The sequence below is a fragment of the Lissotriton helveticus genome, chromosome 9 (assembly GCF_964261635.1).
Source record: "Lissotriton helveticus chromosome 9, aLisHel1.1, whole genome shotgun sequence".
Classification (NCBI taxonomy): Eukaryota; Metazoa; Chordata; class Amphibia; order Caudata; family Salamandridae; genus Lissotriton; species Lissotriton helveticus.
This window is the reverse complement of record NC_136070.1, coordinates 584,534,156-584,559,632: the sequence shown is the minus strand read 5'-3', so window position 1 is coordinate 584,559,632 and position 25,477 is coordinate 584,534,156. Positions and strand designations below refer to the sequence as shown.

General features: G+C 41.2%; 1 protein-coding gene across 1 annotated transcript; it reads right to left on the bottom strand.

The window, feature by feature from the left end:
- Positions 1–7,236: 7,236 nt before the first annotated feature.
- Positions 7,237–8,713, bottom strand: LOC144783222 (uncharacterized). Its single transcript, XM_078662311.1, has 2 exons — positions 8,622–8,713; positions 7,237–7,924 (listed from the first exon to the last, which is right to left on the bottom strand). The coding sequence occupies exons 1-2, from the start codon at positions 8,711–8,713 to the stop codon at positions 7,237–7,239; spliced, it is 780 nt and encodes a 259-aa protein (XP_078518437.1).
- Positions 8,714–25,477: the final 16,764 nt, after the last annotated feature.

Here is a 25,477-nt window from a genome sequence, read left to right as displayed (position 1 = left end):
GGTCACTGATGTGACACCACTGTGAGATAGATACCAATAGTAGGATTTGGGCACTAACATTGGGCATTGGCTGTGACACAACCACGAGAGCCATGGTAAATGAACCCTTACACTAACATGCCACGCACCCCCCTTTAAAAAAAAGCCCTGGGGCTGGGGTCCCCAGGGCCTAACGAGGCTTGGGGAGGGGGGCCATACAGCACACTCCCCTTTTTTGGTATGGCCCTGGGGAAAGGAGTCCACAGGACCTAATAAGGGTTCAGGAGGGGAAATGCACAGTCCCCCTCGCTTTTTTATACGTGGCCCTGAGAATGGGTTGCTTGGGGCATTGTGTGGTGTACACTGGAGTGAGGTAGAGTCTAGTGGCACACAGTGTAACACCATAGAGTGGAGTGGCATAGAATGGAATAGTAAATGGTGGAGTGACGTACAGTGGAGTAGAGTAGAGTGGCGTAGAGGGGGGTTGCGTACAGTAGAATAGCGTAGAGTGGAATAGCATACAGTGGAGAAGCATAGAATGGAGTTTCAATGAGAGTGGCATAGAGTGGAGTCTCATGGGGTGAAAAAGTGTAGAGTGGTGTAGAGGGTACTGGAATAGATGGGAGTGGCTAGAGCGAGATAGTGTATAGTAGAATGGTGTAAAGTGGAGTGGTATAGAGTGGAATAGCTAGAGTGGAGCGGCGTACAGTGGAGTTGTGTTCAGTGGAATAGCATAGAATGGAGTGGTGTAGACTGGAGTGGCATAGAGTGGAGTGACATATCGTGGAATAGCGTAGAGTGGAGTGACTTAGAGTGGAGTGGGGTACTCTGGAGTGGCGTACAGTGGAATAGTGTACATTTGAATGGGGTAGAGTGGAGTAGAATGGAGTGGAGTAGAGTGGAGTGGCGTAGGGAGGACAAGCGTTGAGTGGAGTGGGATAGATTGGAGTAGGGTAAAGTGGAATGATGTACAGTGTAATGGCGTACAGTGAAATAGTGTAGACTGGAGTGGTGTAGCGTTGAGTGGCGTATAGTGGAGTGGCGAAGAGTGAAATAGCATACAGTGGTGGTCATACAGGTGCATGCCGCACAGTGGACTACCGCAGAGTGGAGTGTTGTACAGTGGAGCGGGGTAAAGTGGAGTGGGGTAAACTACAGTGGCGTACAATGTAATAGTGTACAGTGAAGTGACTTAGAGTGGAATGGCGTAAAGTTGAATAGCGTAGAGTGTAGTGGCCTTTAGTTGAGTGCTGTAAAGTGGAGTGGCGTACAGTAGAGTAGCGCACAATGGAGTGGTAGAATGGACTTGCATTGAGTGTAGCGGTGTACAGTGGAGTAATGTAGCGTGGAGTCCCATACAGTAGAATAGCATACAGTGTAGTGGTGTAGAGTGGAGTGTCTTACAGTGGTATAGCGTACAGTGGAGTATCATAAAGTGGAGTGGTGTACAGTGTAATAGTGTGCATTGAAGTGTCGTAGAGTGAAGTGGCATATAGTGGAGGGGTGTACAGTGCAATAGAGTACAGTGAAGTGCATAGACTGGAGTATTGTACAATGGAGTGGTGCAGAGCATAATAGCATATAATGGAGTGGTGTGAGTGGGGTATACTGAAGTGGGCCAGAGTGGAGTGGCGTACAGTGGTTTAGCGTAGAATGGAGTGGCGTATAGTGGAGTGACGTAGAGTGGGGTGGAATAGATTGTAACAGTGCACAGATGCGTGGTGAAGAGTGGAGTGGTGTAGATTGGAGTGTCGTACTTCCAACAGACGCAGCGTGAAAGTGGGAGTACAGATGTAGATGTAGTGTGGCAGGAATATAGGGTGTAAATAGTAATTTTGGGTAGTAGGTGTAAACAGTTTAAGTAGTGTTAAATGTATTAATCTCAAAATGCTTGGTTATATATTGTGTCGCAGTATAACTTTGCGGTATACCTCATTACATGCCTATGAAAAGGTAGTATCTAATTGGCTAATGGCTGTTTTTACAAGCTGTAAAAGGCAGTCATGTATTTTTGATCACAATATCGCTGCGTTCTGGGTTAGGGCCTTAGATATAGGTAAGTAGTAGGTTTTATTGTTTTTCCCTACCTATTACCACTTTGTTAAAGTGGTAATAGGTAGAGAAATGTATTTATATCCTTCTATATATTTTGAAAGCTCTTTACGTAGAACCACATTTAAAAAGCAAATGTAAGTAGTGCGGTAATTTGTAGGTATTACCAGTGTACTTCATAGACTGTTTTGTAAATAATTAAATATTTCAAATGTTTTAAATACACTGTAGGACACTATATTTGTGAAATATAGTGTAGTACAGTGTATTTTTTTTACATATACGTATTTTTAAATATATTTGTTTAAGTAACACAGTACTTCCTAGGTTGCACAGTGGGAGTCTGTATATTTTCCCAAAAATATATAGAAACTTATAAATAATTTTGCCAACCTATTAGCACTTTAATAAAGTGGTAGTAGGTAGGGAAAACCTAATACTTATCTATATCTAAGGACCAAACCCAGAACACAGTCAAAGTGTAGTTAAAACAACATGGCTGCCTTTAACTTTTGTAAAGACAGTCATTAGTCAATCACATAATGCATTGTCATTGGTATGTACAGCAGTATTTTTGAGAAATTTCACGAAACTACGCGTCACAGATATCACTAAATTAAAATGCCTTATAACTTAGAAAATACCCTAGTTACATGTAGTTCCAAAAAGGACCATCTGCACACCATATTCTATTATCCTGCGAAATTTCATGGAAATTCGACAGCTCGTTATCACGCTACGTCCAATACAAAAGTCAATAAAAACCGCCATTACGAGAAAAACGTATTTTTGGACCTCCCCCTTTTAGGTATCGCATAGGCAGTTCATGCGCTGTCTCTTCCAGAAATGCTGTATTCACTCTATGGGCTTACAGCCCGTCCATCACTTGTAACTGGTAAGTTTATGTCCTTTGCAAAGGCTTGCTTGTATGTGGTTACTCTAGCTCATATATCCCTCCATTTCGCATATTGTTGCCATACATGGAGCATGCCCGTCTTACTTGCAGCTTTTCACTTCACGATAGTTACATTTGTTTGTGGGCAATATTTGTTTTTTGTGTTTCTGTCTGTGTTTCAGCTAGGTCTTCTTTTCATCCTTTGTTGTGTTGGTGAAGCTTTTATTCATTTTATGTGTGTTGTTTATCTGTATATTTTCAGCAATACGCAAACTCTTGCTGGTAGTTTAGCTTTGTTTTGGCAAACTTTGGTTTATTGGATACCTTTGCTTTTGGAGACAGCATGTGAGTCACTGTATAAAGGCTTTGACGTTTTGACTCTTTTTTTCGCATGGTGTTGTTTAAGCTAAAAGTGGATGTCACATACAAAAATGTTTTAGTGTGAAAAGTCATGTCGGATGTGCGCATTTGTAGGCTTTAGAAAACGATTTCTTTGATTTCAGACGAAAATGCGCTTAGCCGAAGGGTGCTCTTTTCACATTTGGTATTGTAATTTCATTTGTTTCTTAATTTAGCGTGTAAGGCTGTTAATCTTTTCTTTTTTTGGGGTGTTGCTTATTTGTATTTTGTTTTGCTTTATAAGTATATTAATGACATTTTAATGTTAAGTCATCATGTAAAGGCTTTAGAGCTTACTTTTTTTTGTTTTTAAGCAATACGGCTCGTCTGTAACCTCCAGGCTTGTTGGCATGCGAACTACTCTTCCCCAGCCCTCCCTGCCTTTCAGAGGTAGCGGTGTCTTGGAAAGGTAAATTGTTAAACACCTGGCTACCTTCCTAGCCCTTCTGGGTCTCTGATCAGTCAGGAATCTCCCAATGTTTATAGAAAGCCAGCAACGTTTGAGCAATCACCATTCCTTTACTGTCTACCCAGTCTCCATATTGATAACAAAATGTATATGCTTACAAAAAATTAAGCGAAAGAACTATATAGGAAACACAATATACAGTGGACCGAGTACCTATACAGACACTCGTGGACAGAGAATCTCCACTGTCCCTCTTGCCTCATAGTGTTCGGGTAAGTATGTTTGTCTTGACTGTCTATACCGGTCTTATATACAGCCGAGACCATGTATGATTAATTATGTTTCCTATGGCCCATCTCTATCCTGGTCTTGTTTGCCAAATATAGCTTTTAGCTGGCAGTTCGACATTCTATCCAGAAGATTACCCTGTGGGTAACCCCACAAGAAGGTAACCATCATCTTGGTCACACCCGGCATTAATATAGAAGCCTGCCATCTTAAATTCAGGCATTGGTGTATGTTTATTTGTTTTCTGACTAGCGTACATCTGTGGATAGTCATTTATCTTGATCCCGGATCCTTGGGAGAAGGGACATAATTTTTTCCTTGTTTCCTTTTTTGGTTACTTTCGTCACACTGGGGGTGGTAGTAAATCTTTCTCACTATGCTCTGTAATTTCACCATTCCACTTCTTTTTATGCACTCCCTATGACAGATTATTACATGTATATATGTACATATGATGCTTTTTAGCATTAGTTTTATAATTGTATATATTAGATAATAAGTAGGACTGATAACATGTATTCCCCATAGACATATTTTTTGATATATCCTTACAATACTGTACCCCTGTTTTTTTAATCTTTTTTCCAGATTGTACAAGTACATGGCTATCTGATGAAGGCTCAAGGCCGAAACGTGCGTAGATTATATTACTAGCCATGAAAGATATATACAATTGAATTTAATTTGTGTTTTTTTGTATTCCCCTTTTTGTGTTTGTTGGACATTCTTTATAAATATGATAATTGAATGTAATACAGGATTATTGATACTGTATTGATAGAATGCTGGATGTACAGATTAGTTATTATACAGTATAGATAGGATCTTATCATTAGACCATGGTATTAAGAAGAGTTTGATTTAACATATGTGTTCCTATTAATTATATATGGTAAGCATATACATCCATTACAATTGTTCCTAATTCCCTCGTTTTTACATAAACTATTGAATAATAAAATATGAATTGTGACAAATAATTGTTTATGGTAGTGTACTTGTTTGTATAGGTACTCGGTCCACTGTATATTGTGTTTCCTATATAGTTCTTTCGCATAATTTTCATGCTTACCCTGATATAGGAAATGTTATTAGGGGTACCCTTTTTTGTGACAAATGTATGCTTACAAAAAATTCATGGCTCGGCAACTCAGCCGTTTATTCTTCTGACATCGATAAAAGAAGAACCACCTCGTTGGGGCTGGATAATGACATCAGTTGTCCAGTACTTAAATGTCGTAAGCCAGTAATTTTTATATTAATAAGGTAGAGTTATTGCGTGTTCCACCAGCCATTCCTTTTCCATTACATGATACCACCCCACCTCTTCTTCCATACGCCCACCTCTCCTTCCCTACAAGCTGCCACTGGCTGAGAAAAAAACATTAAATTCTCATTTTTTCACCCCTCCAGGACCTGCTTTCTGTTCACTTTTTTCTGTTGTGTGATTAACGGCGGAAATCTCTTGTCTTGCATGTTCTTGTCCCAGGCTCTCTGCCTGAAGCCTTTGATGTGGGCCTGGTCTGAGCCAACTCCACAGGCAGCCTTTTTGTGCACCTCTGTTTCCTGATCTCTTCCCAACAGTACTTACCGTAGGACGAGAGCAGTTATCCCTGGCGGGGAAGAGAGAAAGTTTACCTGCCTCCACGGTAAATTTCCCCATTTTTTGCATTTCCACACGGCCAAGCTAGCTGCGCTCACCATCGCATTCTCTGTGTCTTCTTCATCCTCTTGAACTAGAACACATGTCTTTAACCAGACACTCTGCTCATTCTCAGACCCCCTTTCCTTGGACAAAATTTAAATTTAGCAGTTACATGCAATATAGCTGTTGTTTAGTGCTGCGGTTATATGAACTTTGGGATATCTAATGGTACCTAAGTGGTCAATTGGGATTTTGATCAGGACTCTCTGATGATTATTTCTTTGTTTTGTTTCTTGCATTCCATATTATGCAATGATTCCAGAACACCGGAAAGATGACATTTGTCTTGCAGGTGCTCCATTTACCAATGTAATGAAGTCTTTTGGCGTTCTCTTTTAGCCATTTGTGGTTGCTCAAGAAACAAGTCACCTTCAGTGGCTTTACACGTCATTAGTACCACATTAACAGCCAAGTACAATAATAACCTAATAAGCAGCTGGCAGAAGAGCGGTTAACCTGTGCGAAGGGCCACATGGGAACACATGACCTCAAGTCATGGTCTGTGTCTCGGTAATTCTCTTGACCAGAAAAAAATGTCTTTAAGCAGATCCTACGTTTTCTCTCTCACAGCCCCTTTCATTGGACACAATTCAAATTGAGCAGTTACATGCAATGTATCTGTTGTTCGTGGACGCAGCTCCTGTTATATGTACTTATGGGAGTCTAATAGTACGTAAGTGGTCAATTGGTAGGCTGACCAGGACTCTCTGTTGATTATTTAGTTTTTTTTTGTTTCTTACATTCTATATCATGCAATGATTTCAGAACCCCAGGAAAAATGACATTTCGTCTTTCGGGCGCTCCCTTTCCCTTTCTTATAAAGTCTTTCTGGTGATCTCCTTTGGCCAGTTGAGGTTGTTAAAACACAAAGGGGACACTGCAACTAGGACGTAGGATGCAAAAAGTCATCCTGAAACGTAGGGGCGCAAAAAGTCACCCAAACAAACAATTTAAAGGGAAGGAAGAAAAGGGGGGAAGGAGACAAAGAAGCCTAGGTATGAACACCCATCGTAACAAAGGCAAATATTGTCCTTAGTTGCCCTCACACACCCTTAGGATATCATGTTTCATCATACACCAATAGGATGTCATGCTTCATCATCGGGCTATAGCTCCACGTGGGGCCGGCGCTGCAATCCCCCACGGGCCCCCAGAAGGGACACTTTACTGGAGATCTTTTAGGACAGCCGGAAGGTGCATGCAGGTGTGCGGGGAAAAGGAGGTATGGGGTAAGATGAGGGAAAAACCAGTGCCTAGTGAAAAATCAAGATATTGGGAGGGTTTATACGCAACAATATGTCGTAATGATATACCTCAAGCAGTAGTAACTATGAAAGACGTTCTTGTTCTAATAGGTATATTCACCTGATGAATCAAGGAATCAGGGGTCAACATGTTTCATGCCCGTAATCGCCAAAAGGTCGGTGGCATTTCGTCAGGACCAAAAACTTATAAGTGCACGTGAATTAAAAAACCTCTCAACTTAACTTAACAGGGCGGCCAGGGAGGTTATGTATCCAGACTCAGGCTACATCTTCTTAATGTGTCCCGCTCCTGTATAGTACCAGTGATAGAGTTCACCCTGGTGTACAGGATGTGGTCTGGATCCTGAGAGGGTCTTCTAGATACCCCTAGCTGGACGTCGGTCTGGATCCTGGAGTAGACCACCTGCTCTGAAGCTTTGCAGGGCCGGGGGCTTCTTTTGTCATCTTTAGTACTCAGCGTTGCGTAGTGCAAGCATTCCTGTTGTGGGGGTGCAGTCTGACCATGCGTGCCTTTTTTGCCCTCTTGCACCAACAGATGTGTCCCGTTTCCACATCCTTTGCTGTTATTTGTGAAGAGCTCCACCTCACAGATGTATGTTCCTGTGTCATTGGCTTGAACATTGTGAATTTCTACGTCGGCCTTCTGCTGCAAGGTGAAGGTGGTGTGGTCTGGCAGGAAGACCCTTCCGCTGAACTTTTCACTGCTGTTGGTCACCTCGGTCATAGAAGAGGAGGAGGGTTCGATGAAAAACCATTTGTAGCCACCGATGCTAAACTTCTCACTGCTATTGAAGGAGCACTGTAAGGTTGCTGTATCACCGGCTGTCACGGTTGTATGCCTCGGCTGAGAGACTGTAATGCCCTGTAATGAAATCCCTTGAATTATTTTATAGTTGCGTGCCGCCCGCAGCCACAGACAGTAAACCAACAGGCTGCAGCAGGGCAAGGCAAGAAGAATGGTGGTGGTCTCCACGCACTCCGACTCCTCGACACGACGGGTGGGGCGGTGAGTGATAAGGTTAGGAGCATGGACACTGTATCTTTAATAGCTCTTGGGTCTCCCCTTGTTGTTAATACAGTTGAGGTTGTTCCCCAAACCAGTCGCCTCTAATAGCTTTACACTATCAGGGCAAAGATTCCACCTCATTAGTAACAGATTAACATCTAAGTACAGTAATAAGCAACTGGCAGACAGCCAGTCAAGCTTTACAAAGGGCCACACAGGTACATGTGACCCCAAGTTTTTTGTAACTCTAGCCGCGCTCACCATCTTATGGTCTGTGTCTCCTTCATTCTCTTGACCAGAAAAACATGTCTTTAATGAGACACTCCGCTCCCTCTCACAGCCCCTTTCCTTTCGTACACTTCAAATTGAGCAGTTATATGCAATATAGATGTTGTTTAGAGCCTGCAGCTGCTGTTATATGTATTTATGGGTGTCTTATGGTGCCTAAGTAGTCAATTGGAAGGCTGGCCAGGACTCGCGGTTCATTATTTTGTTTTTTAGTTTCTTGCATTTCATATCATGCAATGATTTCAGAACCCCAGGAAAAATTACATTTTGTCTTTCGGACGTTGCCTTCCCCTAGTATTAAAGTCTTTCTGGTGTTCTCTTATGATATCTCTTACCAGATTAACAGCCAAATACAGTAATAAGCAACTGGCAAAAGACCATTCAAGCATTGTGAAGGGCCACACTGGAACACATGACCCCACGTCATGGTCTGTGTCTCCTTAATTTTGTTGACTAGAAAACCATGTCTTTAACCAGACACTCTGCTCCCGCACACAGCCCGTTTCCTTGGACAAAATTCAAATTGAGCAGTTACATGCAATGTAGCTGTTGTTCATGGACGCAGCTGCTGTTATATGTATTTATGGGTGTCTAATGTTACCTAAGGAGTCAATTGCAAGGCTGACCAGGACTCTCTGTTGATTATTTCTTTTTTTTCTTTCTTGCATTCCATATCATTCAATATTTTCAGAACACCAGGAAAAATGATATTTTGTCTCTTGGGTGCTCCTTCCCCCCCTTGAAATAAAGTCTTTGTGGTGTCCACTTTTGCCCATTTGTGGTTGCTCCAGAAACCAATCGCCTTTAATTTCTTTACACTATCTGGGCAACGATTTCACCTCATTAGTACCAGATTAACAGCCAAGTACAGTAATAAGCAACTGGCAGATGACCAGTCAAGCTTTGCGAGGGGCCACATGGGAACACATGACCCCACGTTTTTAGTAACTCTAGCGACGCTTGCTATGTCATAGTCTGTGTCTCCTTCATTATCTTGACCAGAAAAACATCTCTTTAACGACACTCTGCACCCTCTCACAGCACTTGTCCTTGGACAAAATACAAATTGAGCAGTTCCATGCAATATAGCTGATATTTAGTGCAGAAGCTGCTGTTATATATATTTATGGGTGCCTAATAGTACCTTAGTAGTCAAATGGACGACTGACCATGACTCTCTGTTGATTCTTTAGCTTTTTTGTTTCTTGCATACCATTTCATGGAATGATTTCAGAACCCCCGAAAAATTACATTTTGTCTTGTGGGCGTTCCCTTTCCCCTTATATTAAAGTCTTTCTTCTGTTTTCTTTTGGCCATTTGGTGTTGCTCCAGAAACCAGTCGCATTTAAGGGCTTTACACTATCTGGGCAAAGATTTCACCCCATTAGTACCAGATTAACAGCCATGTACAGTGATAAGTAACTGGCAGACGACCAGTCAAGCTTTTTCGAAGGGCCAAACGGGAACACATGACTCCACGTCATGGTCAGGGTCTCCTTCATTCTCTTGACCAGAAAAACATGTCTGTAACCACACACTCCACTCCCTCTCACAGCCTCTTATCTTGGACAAAATTCAAATTGAATTGGAATTGGAACTTCAAGGCTTATTTACAAGCCCCTAGTGCCACCGGTGCATCACTTTTTGTGATGCACCAGCGGCACAACTTGCTGTCCCATATTTACAAGGACATGTAAAGCCACTCTGAGTGGCTTTCGTGTACTTGTAAATATGTCCCCATTACGTGCAACAGTTTGCATGAAAGGGGCATGCCATGGGTGTTGCTGTGGTTGTTCCCACGCAACATCCATGGCTTCTGCCGCATTTCCATATTTATGAGAAATCTTAAACCTGGAAATGCGCCAGAATGCTACGCCTTCCAGGGGAGACGTAGAGAGGCGCAATGAGGAGAAAAGTTTTAATTTCTCCTTGTTTGTTTCCTCTTTCTATGGAAAGAGGAAATCACCTTTTGTGATTGTTGTTGTGCAGGAAGTTGTCCCTTCCTGCACAAAATCAAGCATCCCCGGGACGCAGGCACCCTTGCACTATGGTGCAAGGGTGCCTACGTCGCCGTATGTTGGCTTTGTGCGCCAGTGCAGGGTAGAGCAAAGAGATCCGTCATATTGTTGTAGATATGACGCATCCCTTTGCTTTGTATTTAGCGCAGCACGGCGCAGCCAAATGGCTTGTGTTACCCGCTGTGTTAATTCCTTGTAAATAAGGCCCTCAGTTTTCAGCAATGTACAAGAAAGTTCTCATTTTCTCAGAGGTTTTTTTTTTTTTAGCCACTCTGGAGAGTGCATCTTTTCTAGATGGCTCTGTCGTCTGCACCCTCTCTTTGTCTGTGTTCGCTTGTTTAGCTTTTACCACTGTTTGCAACTGCATCCACATTCTTACTGTGTTTTTATTTCCACAATTTGTTTAATGTGCCTGAGTTTATGTGCTTCCAACACTCAAGCTGGACAGCTACGGGTTCCCCCAAATTCAAAGGCTACTAATCTGCAGATAAGGATGCCTGCATTCCTATGTGTTTCATTATGTGCAGAGCTGTGGGCTCTGAGGCTGGGGGAACCACATTCTAGTCCCAGCTGTGGCTCAATTTCTTGTGATTGTGGTGCCAATTAGTTAATGTGGACATGTAAATAAATATTAATTCAGCCTTTCCCCCTTAACATTGAAAGTGAAAGCAGTATAAGAAGCACATGTTCTTATCTAAAACAAAACAGGCCTTGCCTGTGAGGGCTTGTTTATCTCCCTTTATTACTCCTCAAACAATGCTGCCATTCAATTCTTTTGTTAAACACCTTTAAATAATAGTTGTGACTGCAAAACCACAGTAGGTGTGCAAGGGTAATCGGGAAAATTGTACCCTTCACTTATTTTAGCTTATGGGTGTCCAAAAAGTAACCAAGGTGGCAACCTTTACATTCAACTTTAAATTTACCTTTATTCCGCCTTGGACAGTGCTGCCTTACATTTGTTATGCTAGACAACTTTAAATAATATGTGTGACTGCACCTCAACCACGACCTACGTTTGTTTCCCTTTGAACAATGCTGCCTTTAAATTCGACAGCTTTAACCAAAAGTTGTGATAGCAGAAACACAGGATGTGTGCAAGGTACACAGGAAAATGTTACCCTTCACTTATTTTAGCTTATGGGTGTCCAAAAAGCGACCAGGGGGCAACATTTACATTCAGCCTTAAATGTACCTTTACTCCATCTCGAACGATGCCACTTTTCATTTAAGTCAGACAGCTTCAAACAATATTTGCGACTGCACCTCACCCACAACCTAAGTTTTATTTACAACTTTTGTGTGCCAAAAATGGGCTTCAAGGACACACTTTTGCTGTGCTCTTAAAAACAAATAGCATTCTTTCCTAGCTCAGCAAACATGTTATCAACTGGGAACTGCTATACACAAACTTTGTCGATTCTATTTCCCATGAGATAAGGAAATGTGCTTCCCACCTGTCTTTACATGCAATTTACAGGGGAAACTTCATTAATCTTTTGTACATGTGCACCATAATCGAAATCATTTCCATCAAATTTAACAAAATTATTAACAGTCCTTTACACTAGACATGATGTGTATTAATAAATCAAAATTAAACAGTCCTTTACACTAGACATGATGTGTATTTACTATCATATTACCTACTATCCACTTTACTTATTACCTACTACTACCCATCCCATTCTCTATATTAAGCACCCTCAACCCCCATAAAAAAGTGCAGTGTTCACTATGTCATAATACTTTCAGGCAGCAGTTGTTCATGTTGCTACTTCGCTTCCATTTCACATATTAATTCTAAGGTCATACCATCTCTCACAATTAATAAATAACTAAATAATAATGGCTGTTTCTCAGCAATATAGAAAAAACATTGAACATACTATACGACCCCAGTGCTATACAATACAGCTAAAATAAACTATACCAATAGCTCTCGCAGAGCGACACCTATTTGTTTTGCCAATGCTTGTTCTTTGTGCCCCATTGATGAATCACCACAAAACTTTGCATTATCCACCAGCATAGACAAAGCTATAGGTCTGCAAAGTTTTTTTGAGATTCGTCTTACGGGTGCAAAGTTATTAGCGGTCAAAAATCTGAGGAATTCCTATCACAAGGAATCCTAACTATTACTACAGAGGGGCTACTGCCAAATCATAGCATTCATAGCAACACTCATGACATCTCAACTGATATAATTTATGAGAACACTGCATGGTAGCAAGGCGAGCTATAGTTCATGTAGTCTGGTTAGCGACTTCAGAACACTGTGTACGGAGGTGCGTGAGTCACAGTAGGTTTTGGGTGCGGTGCAAATTATAACTGTAAGTTATAACTACACTTTTGTTTTTCTAAGGTTTGTGTAGTTTAAATTGGTTTAGTATAAAAATAATAAATTACATTTTCATAAAAGTGACTAATCTTAAAGCTTTGTTTTTTTCATTGAATTTTTATGTTAAAAAACAACTTTACTCACATAATACTCATTGTGCTATTAATTATTTTTGTTTTTTTGGTACTACTGTACTTTCGAGATAGGTCACAGTTCATTATGAACGTCAATGTCATCTGCGTGACCATTTTTCTTTCAAGAGTGGTTCCTCAATAGTACAGTGGTATCGCCGTAAAATTTACAACTGATATTTACACCATGGAATTATTTTTTATTTCAAATATGGATCCAGGGTTTGATGGCTCGTTTTATTTTGTAATGGTATATGTGTTAGTATTGTAACCGTAGTTTGTGTTTGTAAACTATACGAGTACCGAGTTAGCGATGCAGTGGTATAATGATACTACCAAGGTCCTTTCGCTTTTGTAAATCAGCATTTCATTTTCTTACAGCTCGGTCAATTGTAGGAAAATGGAAGTGTATACCCTTATTCCCGTTCAATTTGATGTCTTCAGAGGAGAAAGTTCTGCTCTTTGTTATAGGGAAAATCTTTTGTTCAAAAGCCACCTTGAAAGTTATGGACAACTGCAATGGCTGAAGAAGGTGATCCTGTGCTGTTGGAAGAGGAGAAAGAGGAGGTGGCGTGGAGGAAGAAATTAAAGGACTCCCTTGTATGGGTTTTTCTTTCTTTGCCACCTGGGGGAAAAGTTAATTCTACACTTGTTATATGTAAGAAACAACGTTATTGCCAACCCACATAATGGCATATATCCTGAATTAACAAACTACAACTCATAAGTACCTTTTCCTAGAACAGCCATACAGATCGATACCGAAATGTAACTGTTTTATGTAGAAATAGATAGCGTTTAGGAGGTTGCATTTTCAATTTTGTCTTTGAAGAAGAAATAGAGCTTTGTTGTTTTTCAACAGTCACCTGAGTCTCTATGTTTATTGGTGGTATTTAGTAGTATTAAGCTGTGTTTATATTCCACTTTGTGTTATTAATCAGTCACATAAAAATGTATTTCTTAACTGTATTTCTTATTTAGTTTTCTATTTTTTTAATTGTCATGTGACCAGAAATGTCTTTCAAATGCCTTTTCAATGCTTGTTAAATGTCATTTCTGCAGATTAGATTATTTTCTTACCTCGTTTTGTTTTTTGTAGTATTGTGCTACAATATTATTCAAGACAATAATTACCTCCTTTCAAAATTAAGTTGTTGGTTTGGTATGATGTAGGTTCATATTGGCCAATCATCTAACTCTTTAAATATTTGTTTGTCTGCCTCTGTGTTCCTTATTCTTCTATGTGAATGTATGTGCAGAAAAACGTGTTTAGGGACCCCCCCTTTTTCTCTGCACCCCGTAAATAATCACCACAAAACTTTGCATCAGACAATGTAGAAACAAGAACAGAAACTGTGACAACGTTATTACTAAGCAAAAATTAGAGGAATTCCTATCTCTGGGAATCCTACCTATAATTATAGAGTGGCTGCAGCCGCTCTGTTAAAAAAAAGAATATATATATGTCGCGAAATTTGTTTGGCCCGGAAGGAGTTTTCATTACCAGCCCCCCCGGCAGCCAGGAGAGAAAGGATTTGGCAGCTGCGCTTCGGCGGTACGGAAAGTCGTATTCGGGAGGATTGTGTTGAGTCGGAGGACCTCGGCGACCTTCAGAACTGTGACCGAGGTGAGCCGTGGATGCTTCTGATACTCGAGGGCTATTTGCGGGTGAAGAGATTTGTGGATTCAAAGACTTTAGAACCATTTGTACTTCACTAGTACGCCAGGTTCTATTTACAGTGTGCATAGCTTTTTCCTCAATCATTGCCGTTATGGCAACGGCGGCTGATGTGATGTTTTCAAAGACCGTGAACTTATAGCGGATTGTTTTTAAATTTACCGGATACGACTGAAGCCAGCAAAGGGAATAGCAATATGGCAGACAAAAATGATGTCAAAAGGAAATTAAAGAGACTGGAGAAACTGCTACGTACGGAGCTAACTAAGTGGTGGGAATTAAAGTCCCTGGAAAAATACAAAGAAGCTGGTAGAGTGCCTCTGGGATTGAGGGTCCTTATTGCACCATCTTTCAAGAACCGCAACCCCCTCATGCTAAAAGAGTGAGCAGCCAACAATCTGGAAGCGTCGATGAACATGGTCTGCATCTTAATTAAATATGCGGAGATCGACAGATTAGACATTGTTCGTCAAATTGATGCATTAAATCATGAACTGAATGCAATGGAGCAGCAAGATGTTATAAGTAAAACGAGAGAAGAAATCAAGAAACGTCTAGAGGAGGAAATAATTAAAACCCGCAAAGTCTATACGTTTGTGCGTGACAAAGCCGATTATGAGAATGGAAGCATTTTTACTTTCTCTAAAAAGTTTGAATCGGTGAAACGACAGGCGTTAACATCTAAAGCACCTACTGCTCAATTGCAACAGACTGATAATTTTGAAACATCTGATACGGAGTTAAGTTCAGTGATAAGTAGTGCAGGTTCGGATGATGGAAATCAAATGGCTTGCCAACACCAAGCACTCAGCGGCTTCACCCCGTCTGAGGAATTGGGGTTTATGATAGAGGACAGACGGCACACACTCAGACCGAGAGGGCTCCCTCAAGCGAAAGACGACATCAACTAAACAAATGCCGCAAAGAGAGGAGGAAACAGAGGCGGCTTTGCGAAAAAGAAGAGAGGGAGAGGAACCCCTCAGTTGAACTAAATAATACCACCACCACTGGGACAGCTAATACTGTCATCAACCTCACGGATTTGAACTTAAATGTAGCAGAAACTCAACTTTTAGCTTTGGGCTTATCCTTCTGTCAGAAGAATAGTTTTAAATACGTTCAGTCGCGTATTGACATGTAAAATTTATACGTAAACTGAAGGTAATGAAATTTCATCAATTGAATAAAGTCAATAGCACTGCTTCCACTATTATTGCTGACTCTCAACCCAGTAAGAATATTTTAATTTCTGACGTGCCTACTCTGAAAATTATGCATTCCCTGTATGATCAAGGTGATGACTCTCCTTCTGATACCCAAGAAGAACTACGATCTATGGGTGTTAACAATAGTAGTGTAGCTGTGAGACCTTTTTGCCCCCATTCTACTTTTGTTCCGATGATGCCCAGAGACGTGATCAACGTTTTTAATGACCGCATGGTTGAAGATCTGAAGGGGTTGAATAGATCGATTGTGCATAACCAGAAGCGGAGGAGTTATGCACAGATTCAATACTCTGCCCTCATGCGCAAAATCAATAACCATGGTGACATCATTGTGAAAAAGGACGACAAAGGGGGTAATGTTGTTTTATCGCCCAGGGATGTATATATCAAGGAGGCAGAAAGGCAGCTTATTGAACCTCTATGTTATAGGAAGGCCTCCTTTAATGAATTGAATAAATTCAAGGACTTAGTACATAAACGACTGGCTCATTGGAAAAGGGAAGGTCCGATCAGCAAAAAAGAATTTTGTTATATGAAGAATGACCATCCGATCACTTCTACATTATACCTGTTACCAAAGGTTCATAAGGGTGTATTTCCTATACCCGGGCATCCTGTTATCTCCTCCCAAAATGGGTTACTTGAGCCTATTTCTAAATATGTTGACTTTTTTCTGCATAGTTATATGGAGGCACTTCCGTCTTACATTAGAGACACTGGTCATTTTCTCACAAAATTGAAGGGGGTCTCTTGGAGTTCAGAGTACTACTTTATTGTGATGGATATCTGTTCTCTTTACACCTCCATTAATCATCAGGATGGTTTACATGCTATTAAATACTTTTTGTCAGACAGAGACATCAAATTTAATGAGCATAGTAAGATGTTAGTAAAAATGGTTGAATTGTGCCTTTGTAATAACTTTTTCCTTTCTAATAATGAGGTTTTCCAGCAGTTGCGGGGCGTGGCCATGATTGCTTCTCCCCCAGTTATGCATGTTTACAAGTAGGCTGGTGGGAGGAGCATGTTCTGGGTCGTGTCCTGGCTAATTCTGGGAACCAAGGAACTGGCATCGTTCATATGTGGCATTTCATAGACGATGTGTTTTTGATATGGCATGGGTCTAGAGAAACTGCGGCAGAATTTGTGGCTAACATCAATATCAATATGCTCAATTTGGAATTTACAGCTACCACTAGCAATGAGAAAGTTGAGTTTTTAGATGTTGAAATTTATATTATTGACAATACAATTCAGACCAGACAACATAGGAAAACAAAGGCTGGTAACTCAACTCTCCATGCCTCTAGTGCCCAGCCCCGCCATCTTATTAAGAGCATCCCCTATGGGGAATTTTTAAGAATTCAAAGAATTTGCAGCAATGAGCGTGATCTTAAAATCAGTCTTAACCCCTTCCATGCTCCGACGGCAACGCTACCTCGCTGGTGCTGATGTCGGCCAATGGCCGATGCGGCCCCGCCCGTTTTGCGGAAGTGCCGCACTTCCCTGTAAGTTTGGGGTTAACACTTTAGAATATCATGATGCCTTTACCCAATATGTCTGCAAGATTAAAGGTTTGTTTACCTGTAAAACAAATTACTCTGTTTATGTATTACAATGTACTTGTAATCTTCAATATATTGGGAGCACTAAGCTCCAGGTTTTAAACCTTATCTTGCAGCATCTTCGGGCTATTGTTAAATCCGATCCCAGCTAAACTGTGGCTCGTCATTTTAAATTGGTACATCAAAATAATCTTAAAGATCTGAGTTATTTTGTCATTTACGCAGTCCCATTTTCCAAAAGAGGTGGGGATAGAGAGAGGAAACGTAGACAGTTGGAGAGCCAGTACATTTTACTTCTGGATACGAAGATTCCTAATGGTCTTAATACAGGGGAAGATCTTTATAATTTTCTATAATTATTTATAATCTTTTATAACTATTTATAGGGTTAATTTGAATTGTTTGATCTTATTATGGGGCAGGCTTGTCCCATCATCCCTTAACTGTGATATATGTAAACGGAGCCATGAAATAATAATAATAATAATAAAGCAATTTCTAAAGCGCCTGGTTACACTAAGAACAGTGTGTCCCCGCGCTAGATTGCTACTATTTCTCAGGAGGCAGAAGTTAAAGAGAAAGAAGCCGAGGACAGAGAGAAGAGAGTGAATTAGATGACAGGAAACAGGTGAGTTTTAAGTTTTGCCCGGAATCTGGTTTCTGAAGGTTCCATTCGGAGGTCAAGCGGCAGTTCATTCCAGTGTTTCGGAGCCAGGTACGTGAAGGAAGAACCACCCAATTTCTAGCAATTTCTAAAGCGCCTGGTTAAACTAAGAACAGTGTGTCCCCGCGCTAGATTGCTACTATTTCTCAGGAGGCAGAAGTTAAAGAGAAAGAAGCCGAGGACAGAGAGAAGAGAGTGAATTAGATGACAGTAAACAGGTGAGTTTTAAGTTTTGCCCGGAATCTGGTTTCTGAAGGTTCCATTCGGAGGTCAAGCGGCAGTTCCTTCCAGTGTTTCGGAGCCAGGTACCTGAAGGAAGAACCACCCATCCTGGCTCTACGGGTACGGGGGGTTTTAAACAACATCGCTCCGGTCGACCTCAGATTCCGGGTGGGGCGGTGAATTGTGAGGAGCTTTTGCAGATAGCATGGGCCTTTGCCCTGGGCGATGCGGTGCGTAAAGCATAAAGCTTTAAATTTAATGCGTTCCTTGACCGGAAGCCAGTGAAGCTTCACTAGAGCAGTCTTCCCAGATGCTCTACGAGGCAGGTTAAGTACTAGGCGGGCATCAGCGTTTTGTGCGCACTGAAGTTGGTGCAGGCCTTTTTTACTCAAACCTAGAAGCAGGGCATTGCCATAGTCAAGGTGGGGTGTGACTAAGGCGTGGACAAGGGTCTTTCTGGCGCTGATGGGAAGAAGGTCAAGAAATGATCAAATCTGTTGCTATGAATGATTTTTAAGCTCTTTTTGTCTTAATTAATTTTTATCTATGTTCTTTTATGCCTGTTTTTTATCGGATTTTAGCTGGTTTTACTATTTTTCGCGTTTTACTGGTTTTAATTCGGTGGAGAGGAGGTGTAGGGTCCAGGTAGCTATTGATTGGGCAAAAGTTGGCTTAAGGCACTGTACTTGGCTGTTTGGTAGGATCTATGGAAGAATTCACTTTGGTCCTACTGACATACATGAATTTGCATTATGTTGCACTTAATATTCTATTGTACTGTCCATATCTTGTCCCTAGATGTATAGATATATGTATATCCAGTTATCAGTTTTGAAGTTTACTTCGGTGAACGTTCTACATTTTTTGCACTAGGCACTTGAACTTTTCTTGCACTTTGTCATCCGCTTTTATGAATTTTTTAACAAATCTACTATGAATTAATATGTGATTTGTATTGCACTTTTGCACAGTTCCATTATGTTGATGTATAGTCACACTGTTTATGAACTCCAGCCCTATTTGTGATTTTTTTACTGCCTAACATATTATTATTTCGGTAATACTTCAGGTATTGTAGTCTACGGGCACTTGCCCTTGATTGGTCCACCACTGTCTAAGATAATAGCATTTGTTATTTATCTTGTTTGAATATTTATATATTTATGTATTTATTCTGTATATGCAGTGGAAATTTTAGCTTGCTATTGTGCTAGCGTGAATACCATTGAAGTTGTTAAAATCCGATATTTCTTTCAGTATTTTTTCACTGTGGCAAAGTAGGAGGAGCATTAATTGTGAGCACCACAGCATTGAACCTCGTTGGTTATTGGCCATGTCATGGGATCAAGACCGGGTTTACCCGGTCGAAACGCGTCATGCTGCTATCAAAGGAGGAATAAAGCACAAATATTTTCACTTCACTTATTTGAGTGGTCTGTACCTGATTTGCGTGACCTGCATTTCTTCAGGATTTTGGTTTTTATATATAATGTAATGTAATGTAAAAATGTAATATATATATACCATATATACCGCTCACAGCTCCATCGGGTAATCGTACCCGTAACAGAAGACGGCACTCTCGGGGGGGGGGGGGGTTCAAAAGTTTTTATTCAGAACTCCGGGCAGTATATATATATATATATATATGTATACACCACTTCCAATTCCCCAAATAGAGATTAGACGCCAACACTGGGACACAACTCATTTAGAATTATCTGTGTTTTTATTTTAAAGCTGTAGCCCGTTTCAGCATTGCTGCCTTGGTCACACAGAGAGCGTTACTCAATTGTTTTATTTATACAGACACTGGTTAAGCACTGGTTACTGAGCCAGGCAAGCATTATGTTTCAAAATACCTCCTGGGTTTGGATTTGTGACCATGTTATTAGAACTGCAGGCAACGTTTTCAACCTGATTATTGTGTTCAGCACCGGCACTTAATTGTCCACACCGGCACAGGTGACAGTTTGCCACATGGTGTTGCTGTCTGTCAGATTTAGAGCTGAGGACCAAAAATAGTCGTTTTTATTACTACAATATGAATTAAAAATTACTATTCCCTGTCACCTGACTTTGGTGGCCTGGATTAGTCTAAACTGTCACACTTGTAGGAGAATGATGGTTAGTAGTTATGTTGGTACTATCATTGGCACGCTAGCAGGGGCAATGGGCGGTGCAAGCTGCAATGGCCTCCTGACGAGGGCTCTGACAATTAGGGCCATATTTAAAAGTCCCTTTCGCCACCGGAGCGTCACTTTTTTTTACGCTTCAGTGGCGTTGCGCCATTCCCCATATTTACAAGGTGGTGCCAAGCCACCTAACATGGCTTAACACCACCATGTAAATATGCCCCTTACTGCCGCAGTCTGCTGTGGCAAAGGGGCTGGCAATGGGTGTTGCTGTGGGCGTTCCACCGCAACACCCTTTGCTTTTTGATGCTGCCGCAGATTTACAAGGCTGTGGCAGCGCCAAAAACTAAGGCCAGGTAATACCTTGTCTTAGAATGGCGATACAAGGAGAATTAATAATTTCTTCTCGTTTTTTGCTCTTTACATGTGTGCTGCTTTCTGCAGCACACATGGAAAGAAAATCACAATTGTTTTATTGTTTATGTGCAGGAAGGTGTCCTTTCCTGCACATAAACAATCGTCCCTGCAGCACAGGCACCCTTGCAACATGGCGCAAGGGTGTCTGCGCAAGCACTAGGCAGCTTTTTTAGCGCCAGCGCTAGGGGGAAACGCAGGGGTGTGCCATATTTTTGGAAATATGGCGCATCTCTGCATTTTGAAAATGTCGGAATGCAGACTTGCCAAATGTGGCATAAGACCTCGCTCTGGCATTTTCTTGTAGATATCCCCCCCAAGTGTTTTTAAAAATTAAGCACTGCTTAGTGGACAGTCAGCAGCGTATGGTTCCAGGATAGCGACTGAGGCAGTGCGGGTGTTGAAATCTGGGCACAGCGGAGGTAGAAGTGGGCTGTAGCCTCCTTGGCAGCATTTTCAGCCCTGGCACCTCATTTTTTTACAAATTAAGCACTGGACCCAGCCATACGCAAATCAGTCTTGACCCTATGCCTCATGGGAACAGTCCAGCCCGAACTACCAAGCCAGGTCTTCCCTGGACCAGAAACAAGCATCCTGGGACCGGTTTCGGTGTAACACTCCTCATCAGCCAGGCTAGCTTGATTCCAATGGCAAAGTGAGCAAGGGACCCACATCTGGGCATACCCTGCCAACTTAGGGCGAACAACGCAAACACAAGGAGAAGATAGACAGAGCGCTGAAACTTTTCAGACACACACCCCCGTCACACATTTGGGTTGAATCCATCATTGTTCTTTAGCTCACTTAACCACCCCAGTTCAGACCCAGCTATATGCAAATCATTCTTGACCCTGTGCCTCATGGGAACAGTCCAGCCCGAACTACCAAGCCAGGCCTTCCCTGGACCGGAAATAAGCATCCTAGGATCGTTTTGGCGTAACACCCCTCATCAGCCAGGCTAGTTTGAATCCAGTGGCAAAGTGAGCAAGGGACCCACATCTGGGCATACCCTGCCAACTTAGGGCGAACAAAGCAAACACAAAGAGATGATAGACGGAGTAGGGCGAACAAAGCAAACACAAAGAGATGATAGACGGAGCGCTGAAACACAGATACACAATGATACTGACATGTAGAAAATGGCCCTGTATATTTGACAACACAAACACTGATACATGGACATGTAAACTAGCTTGCAAAGGTAAGAACATGCCCATTTTGGGACCACAGACACGAAGGCATAATGGATACAAGGAAGGGCACATTGGCAGTTGCAATGTTACTGCTGCAGTTACATAACATGGTGCTAAAAGGCCCTTAGACCAAGAGATAATACTCATGACAGATGCTACACTTTACAAATGCCATCTAACGTTTATTCTCATGGGAATGAACATTGAAGTTACTAATTGTGCAAATGCATTTAGACAAGCTCAAGACTCATTCTCTGGTCCTTATATCACTGCCCTATCAAATGTGACGTGTTCGAGTTTTCTCTTAACAGGGAAAAGTGACAGTGCAAGTGCAACATATATTGTGAGAGCAAATGATTATGTCTTTTCCAGCAGTAGAATAGGATTCTTGTATTGCTCTTCAATAGTATACCGACATGAAGGACAGTTATAGCTGAGTTTACAGCTATATCAGGAATCCTGATGCACTTTAAGAAATAACACTTTTCTCACCAAGGGAAACAACATTGATCAGATGTATGTGCACCGGTTGCAAGCATGTCAAATGGGGGGAGCCAGGGGCTGCATGTGCATGGCTTAAGTTGTCAGCTGTCAGCCAGGGCAATGCCCTTGGTACCTGCAGAAACCTGACATAATAAAGGCTTTGTCTACTTTCTGTGTTTTCCTCTTTGCTCTTCTCCAAGTTCAACAGCAGCAAACGGGAGTCTTTTACTGGCTAATCGTGGGAGTATGGGTTCGGCCTGTGGTTTAATCAGAAAAGTCAGAGTACTTGATGTCACTTCTGCTGCCATGTCTTTTTGTTTACTTCAAGTATGGATGGTCTCTTAAGAGGCGCTCGGACAGTGGACTCTCCATGAAAAGTATGTCAGCCCTGTTGAGCATTGCTGCGGTCCATAAAAAGTATAGCATTACCGTTAAAAATGTTGGTTCTGTACATTAAATGCATAGAAACCAGATTAAAGGGTGCTGGTACACTTCTAATAATAACACAGTAGCAGATTTGGTGATTTTTGTGAGGACTTCGATGTGTGAGCTTCATAGCCCAGCTGATCTGAAGTGGTTGTGTCAATCAAATGTTTAGAAACCCTGCAGAGGCACATTACCATTGTCTATGAAAAGTACAGGAACAGCACGAAAAGCGTGGGTCCTGTCCCATTGAGTTATTATAGTCAGATGGAAATTAGTACTGTACTTTGATGTTTGTAAAATTAAATCGAGTTTTAATCAGTTCTCCAAGCCCAATTTGATTTAAAATGTACGACTATTTATGATTTTTAATTAAATATTCTTTTTTGGTTGGAATCAGCAATATTTTTCAAGAAAGGGATTGTGTCCTGTACTATCTTGAAATAAATATACCCATACTTCAACACAGGAATTCCTCTCACTCGACCAAGTGCCAAATTTCACTTTATGTTACTGTTTTTCCGGGGGGGAGTGCCCCCTTTCACATATAACCCTGGCTACAGCCCACCCCTCAAGACTCTTTTTTAGGTGGTATTATTTTTTCACTCCCATTTAATTACCACCGGTTGGGTGGTCTTCCGCTGCATCTGGTGTTTCGCCATCCGCGGATCACCAGCAGTGATGTGTCTTTAATGTGCTTGTTAACTTAGCCTTTCCATTTCTGGAGATCAAACACAGATATGTATGGTAGTGTGTTATAGAAGAAGCAATGTCACTGGAAACTGATCAAGAGGTGGGTTGTGGGTGGTTTTCAGTGTTATTACGCGGAGGTGTGTAGTGCACCGGACTAGTCATCTGAATGCGAGGGGTTTTGTTTTCTTGTGTGTGAGAAAGTGCCATATTTGTTGCATGGAACTTTTTGCTGAATTGCTGATGTGCTTTGACTGAGTATACCCTGGGCGCCTGCCAATCAGGTGCCCAGGGCCTGTGTTCCTTTCCTAAAACTGTGTTGAAACTAAAACCCAATTGGCATCTCTGGCCACATGTCAGCCCCTGGTAAATTGTACCCTAGGTACCCAGGGCATTGTGACCAGAGAAAACCCCTAAGGGCTGCAGCACTTATTGTGCCACCCTTAGGTGCCCTGCACCTTGACACACACACACACTGCCTTTGCAGGTTAAGTACTAGGCGGGCAGCAGCGTTTTGTGCGCACTGAAGTTGGTGCAGGCCTTTTTTACTCAAACCTAGAAGCAGGGCATTGCCATAGTCAAGGTGGGGTGTGACTAAGGCGTGGACAAGGGTCTTTCTGGCGCTGATGGGAAGAAGGTCAAGAAATGATCAAATCTGTTGCTATGAATGATTTTTAAGCTCTTTTTGTCTTAATTAATTTTTATCTGTGTTCTTTTATGCCTGTTTTTTATCAGATTTTCGCTGGTTTTACTATTTTTCTAGTTTTACTGGTTTTAATTCGGTGGAGAGGAGGTGTAGGGTCCAGGTAGCTATTGATTGGGCAAAAGTTGGCTTAAGGCACTGTACTTGGCTGTTTGGTAGGATCTATGGAAGAATTAACTTTGGTCCTACTGACATACATGAATTTGCGTTATGTTGCACTTAATATTCTATTGTACTGTCCATATCTTGTCCCTAGATGTATAGATATATGTATATCCAGTTATCAGTTTTGAAGTTTACTTCGGTGAACGTTCTACATTTTTTGCACTAGGCACTTGAACTTTTCTTGCACTTTGGCATCCGCTTTTATGAATTTTTTAACAAATCTACTATGAATTAATATGTGATTTGTATTGCACTTTTGCACAGTTCCATTATGTTGATGTATAGTCACACTGTTTATGAACTCCAGCCCTATTTGTGATTTTTTTACTGCCTAACATATCATTATTTCGGTATTACTTCAGGTATTGTAGTCTACGGGCACTTGCCCTTGATTGGTCCACCACTGTCTAAGATAATAGCATTTGTTATTTATCTTGTTTGAATATTTATATATTTATGTATTTATTCTGTATATGCAGTGGTTCTCCGAAATTTTAGCTTGCTATTGTGCTAGCGTGAATACCATTGAAGTTGTTAAAATCCGATATTTCTTTCAGTATTTTTTCACTGTGGCAAAGTAGGATGAGCATTAATTGTGAGCACCACAGCATTGAAACTCGTTGGTTATTGGCCATGTCATGGGATCAAGACCGGGTTTACCCGGTCGAAACGCGTCATGCTGCTATCAAAGGAGGAATAAAGCACAACTATTTTCACTTCACTTATTTGAGTGGTCTGTACCTGATTTGCGTGACCTGCATTTCTTCAGGATTTTTATTTTTATATATATTGTAATGTAACGTAAAAATGTAATATATATATATATATATATATATATATATATATATATATATATATATATATATATATATATACCATATATACCGCTCACAGCTCCATCGGGTAAACGTACCCGTAACAGAAGACGGCACTCTCGGGGGGGGGGGGGGGGAGTTCAAAAGTTTTTATTCAGAACTCCGGGCAGTATATATATATATATATATATATATATATACACCACTTCCAATTCCCCAAATAGAGATTAGACGCCAACACTGGGACACAACTCATTTAGAATTATCTGTGTTTTTATTTTAAAGCTGTAGCCCATTTCAGCATTGCTGCCTTGGTCACACACAG

Excerpts from the sequence above, each read along its gene's own strand:
- LOC144783222 (XM_078662311.1), bottom strand. The coding sequence starts at position 8,713 with ATGACGTGGGGTCATGTGTTCCAGTGTGGCCCTTCACAATGCTTGAAT. Across the intron at positions 7,925-8,621 it reads TGTATTTGGCTGTTAATCTG|CCTGTTGGTTTACTGTCTGT; the intron begins GTAAGAGATATC and ends GCCCTGCTGCAG.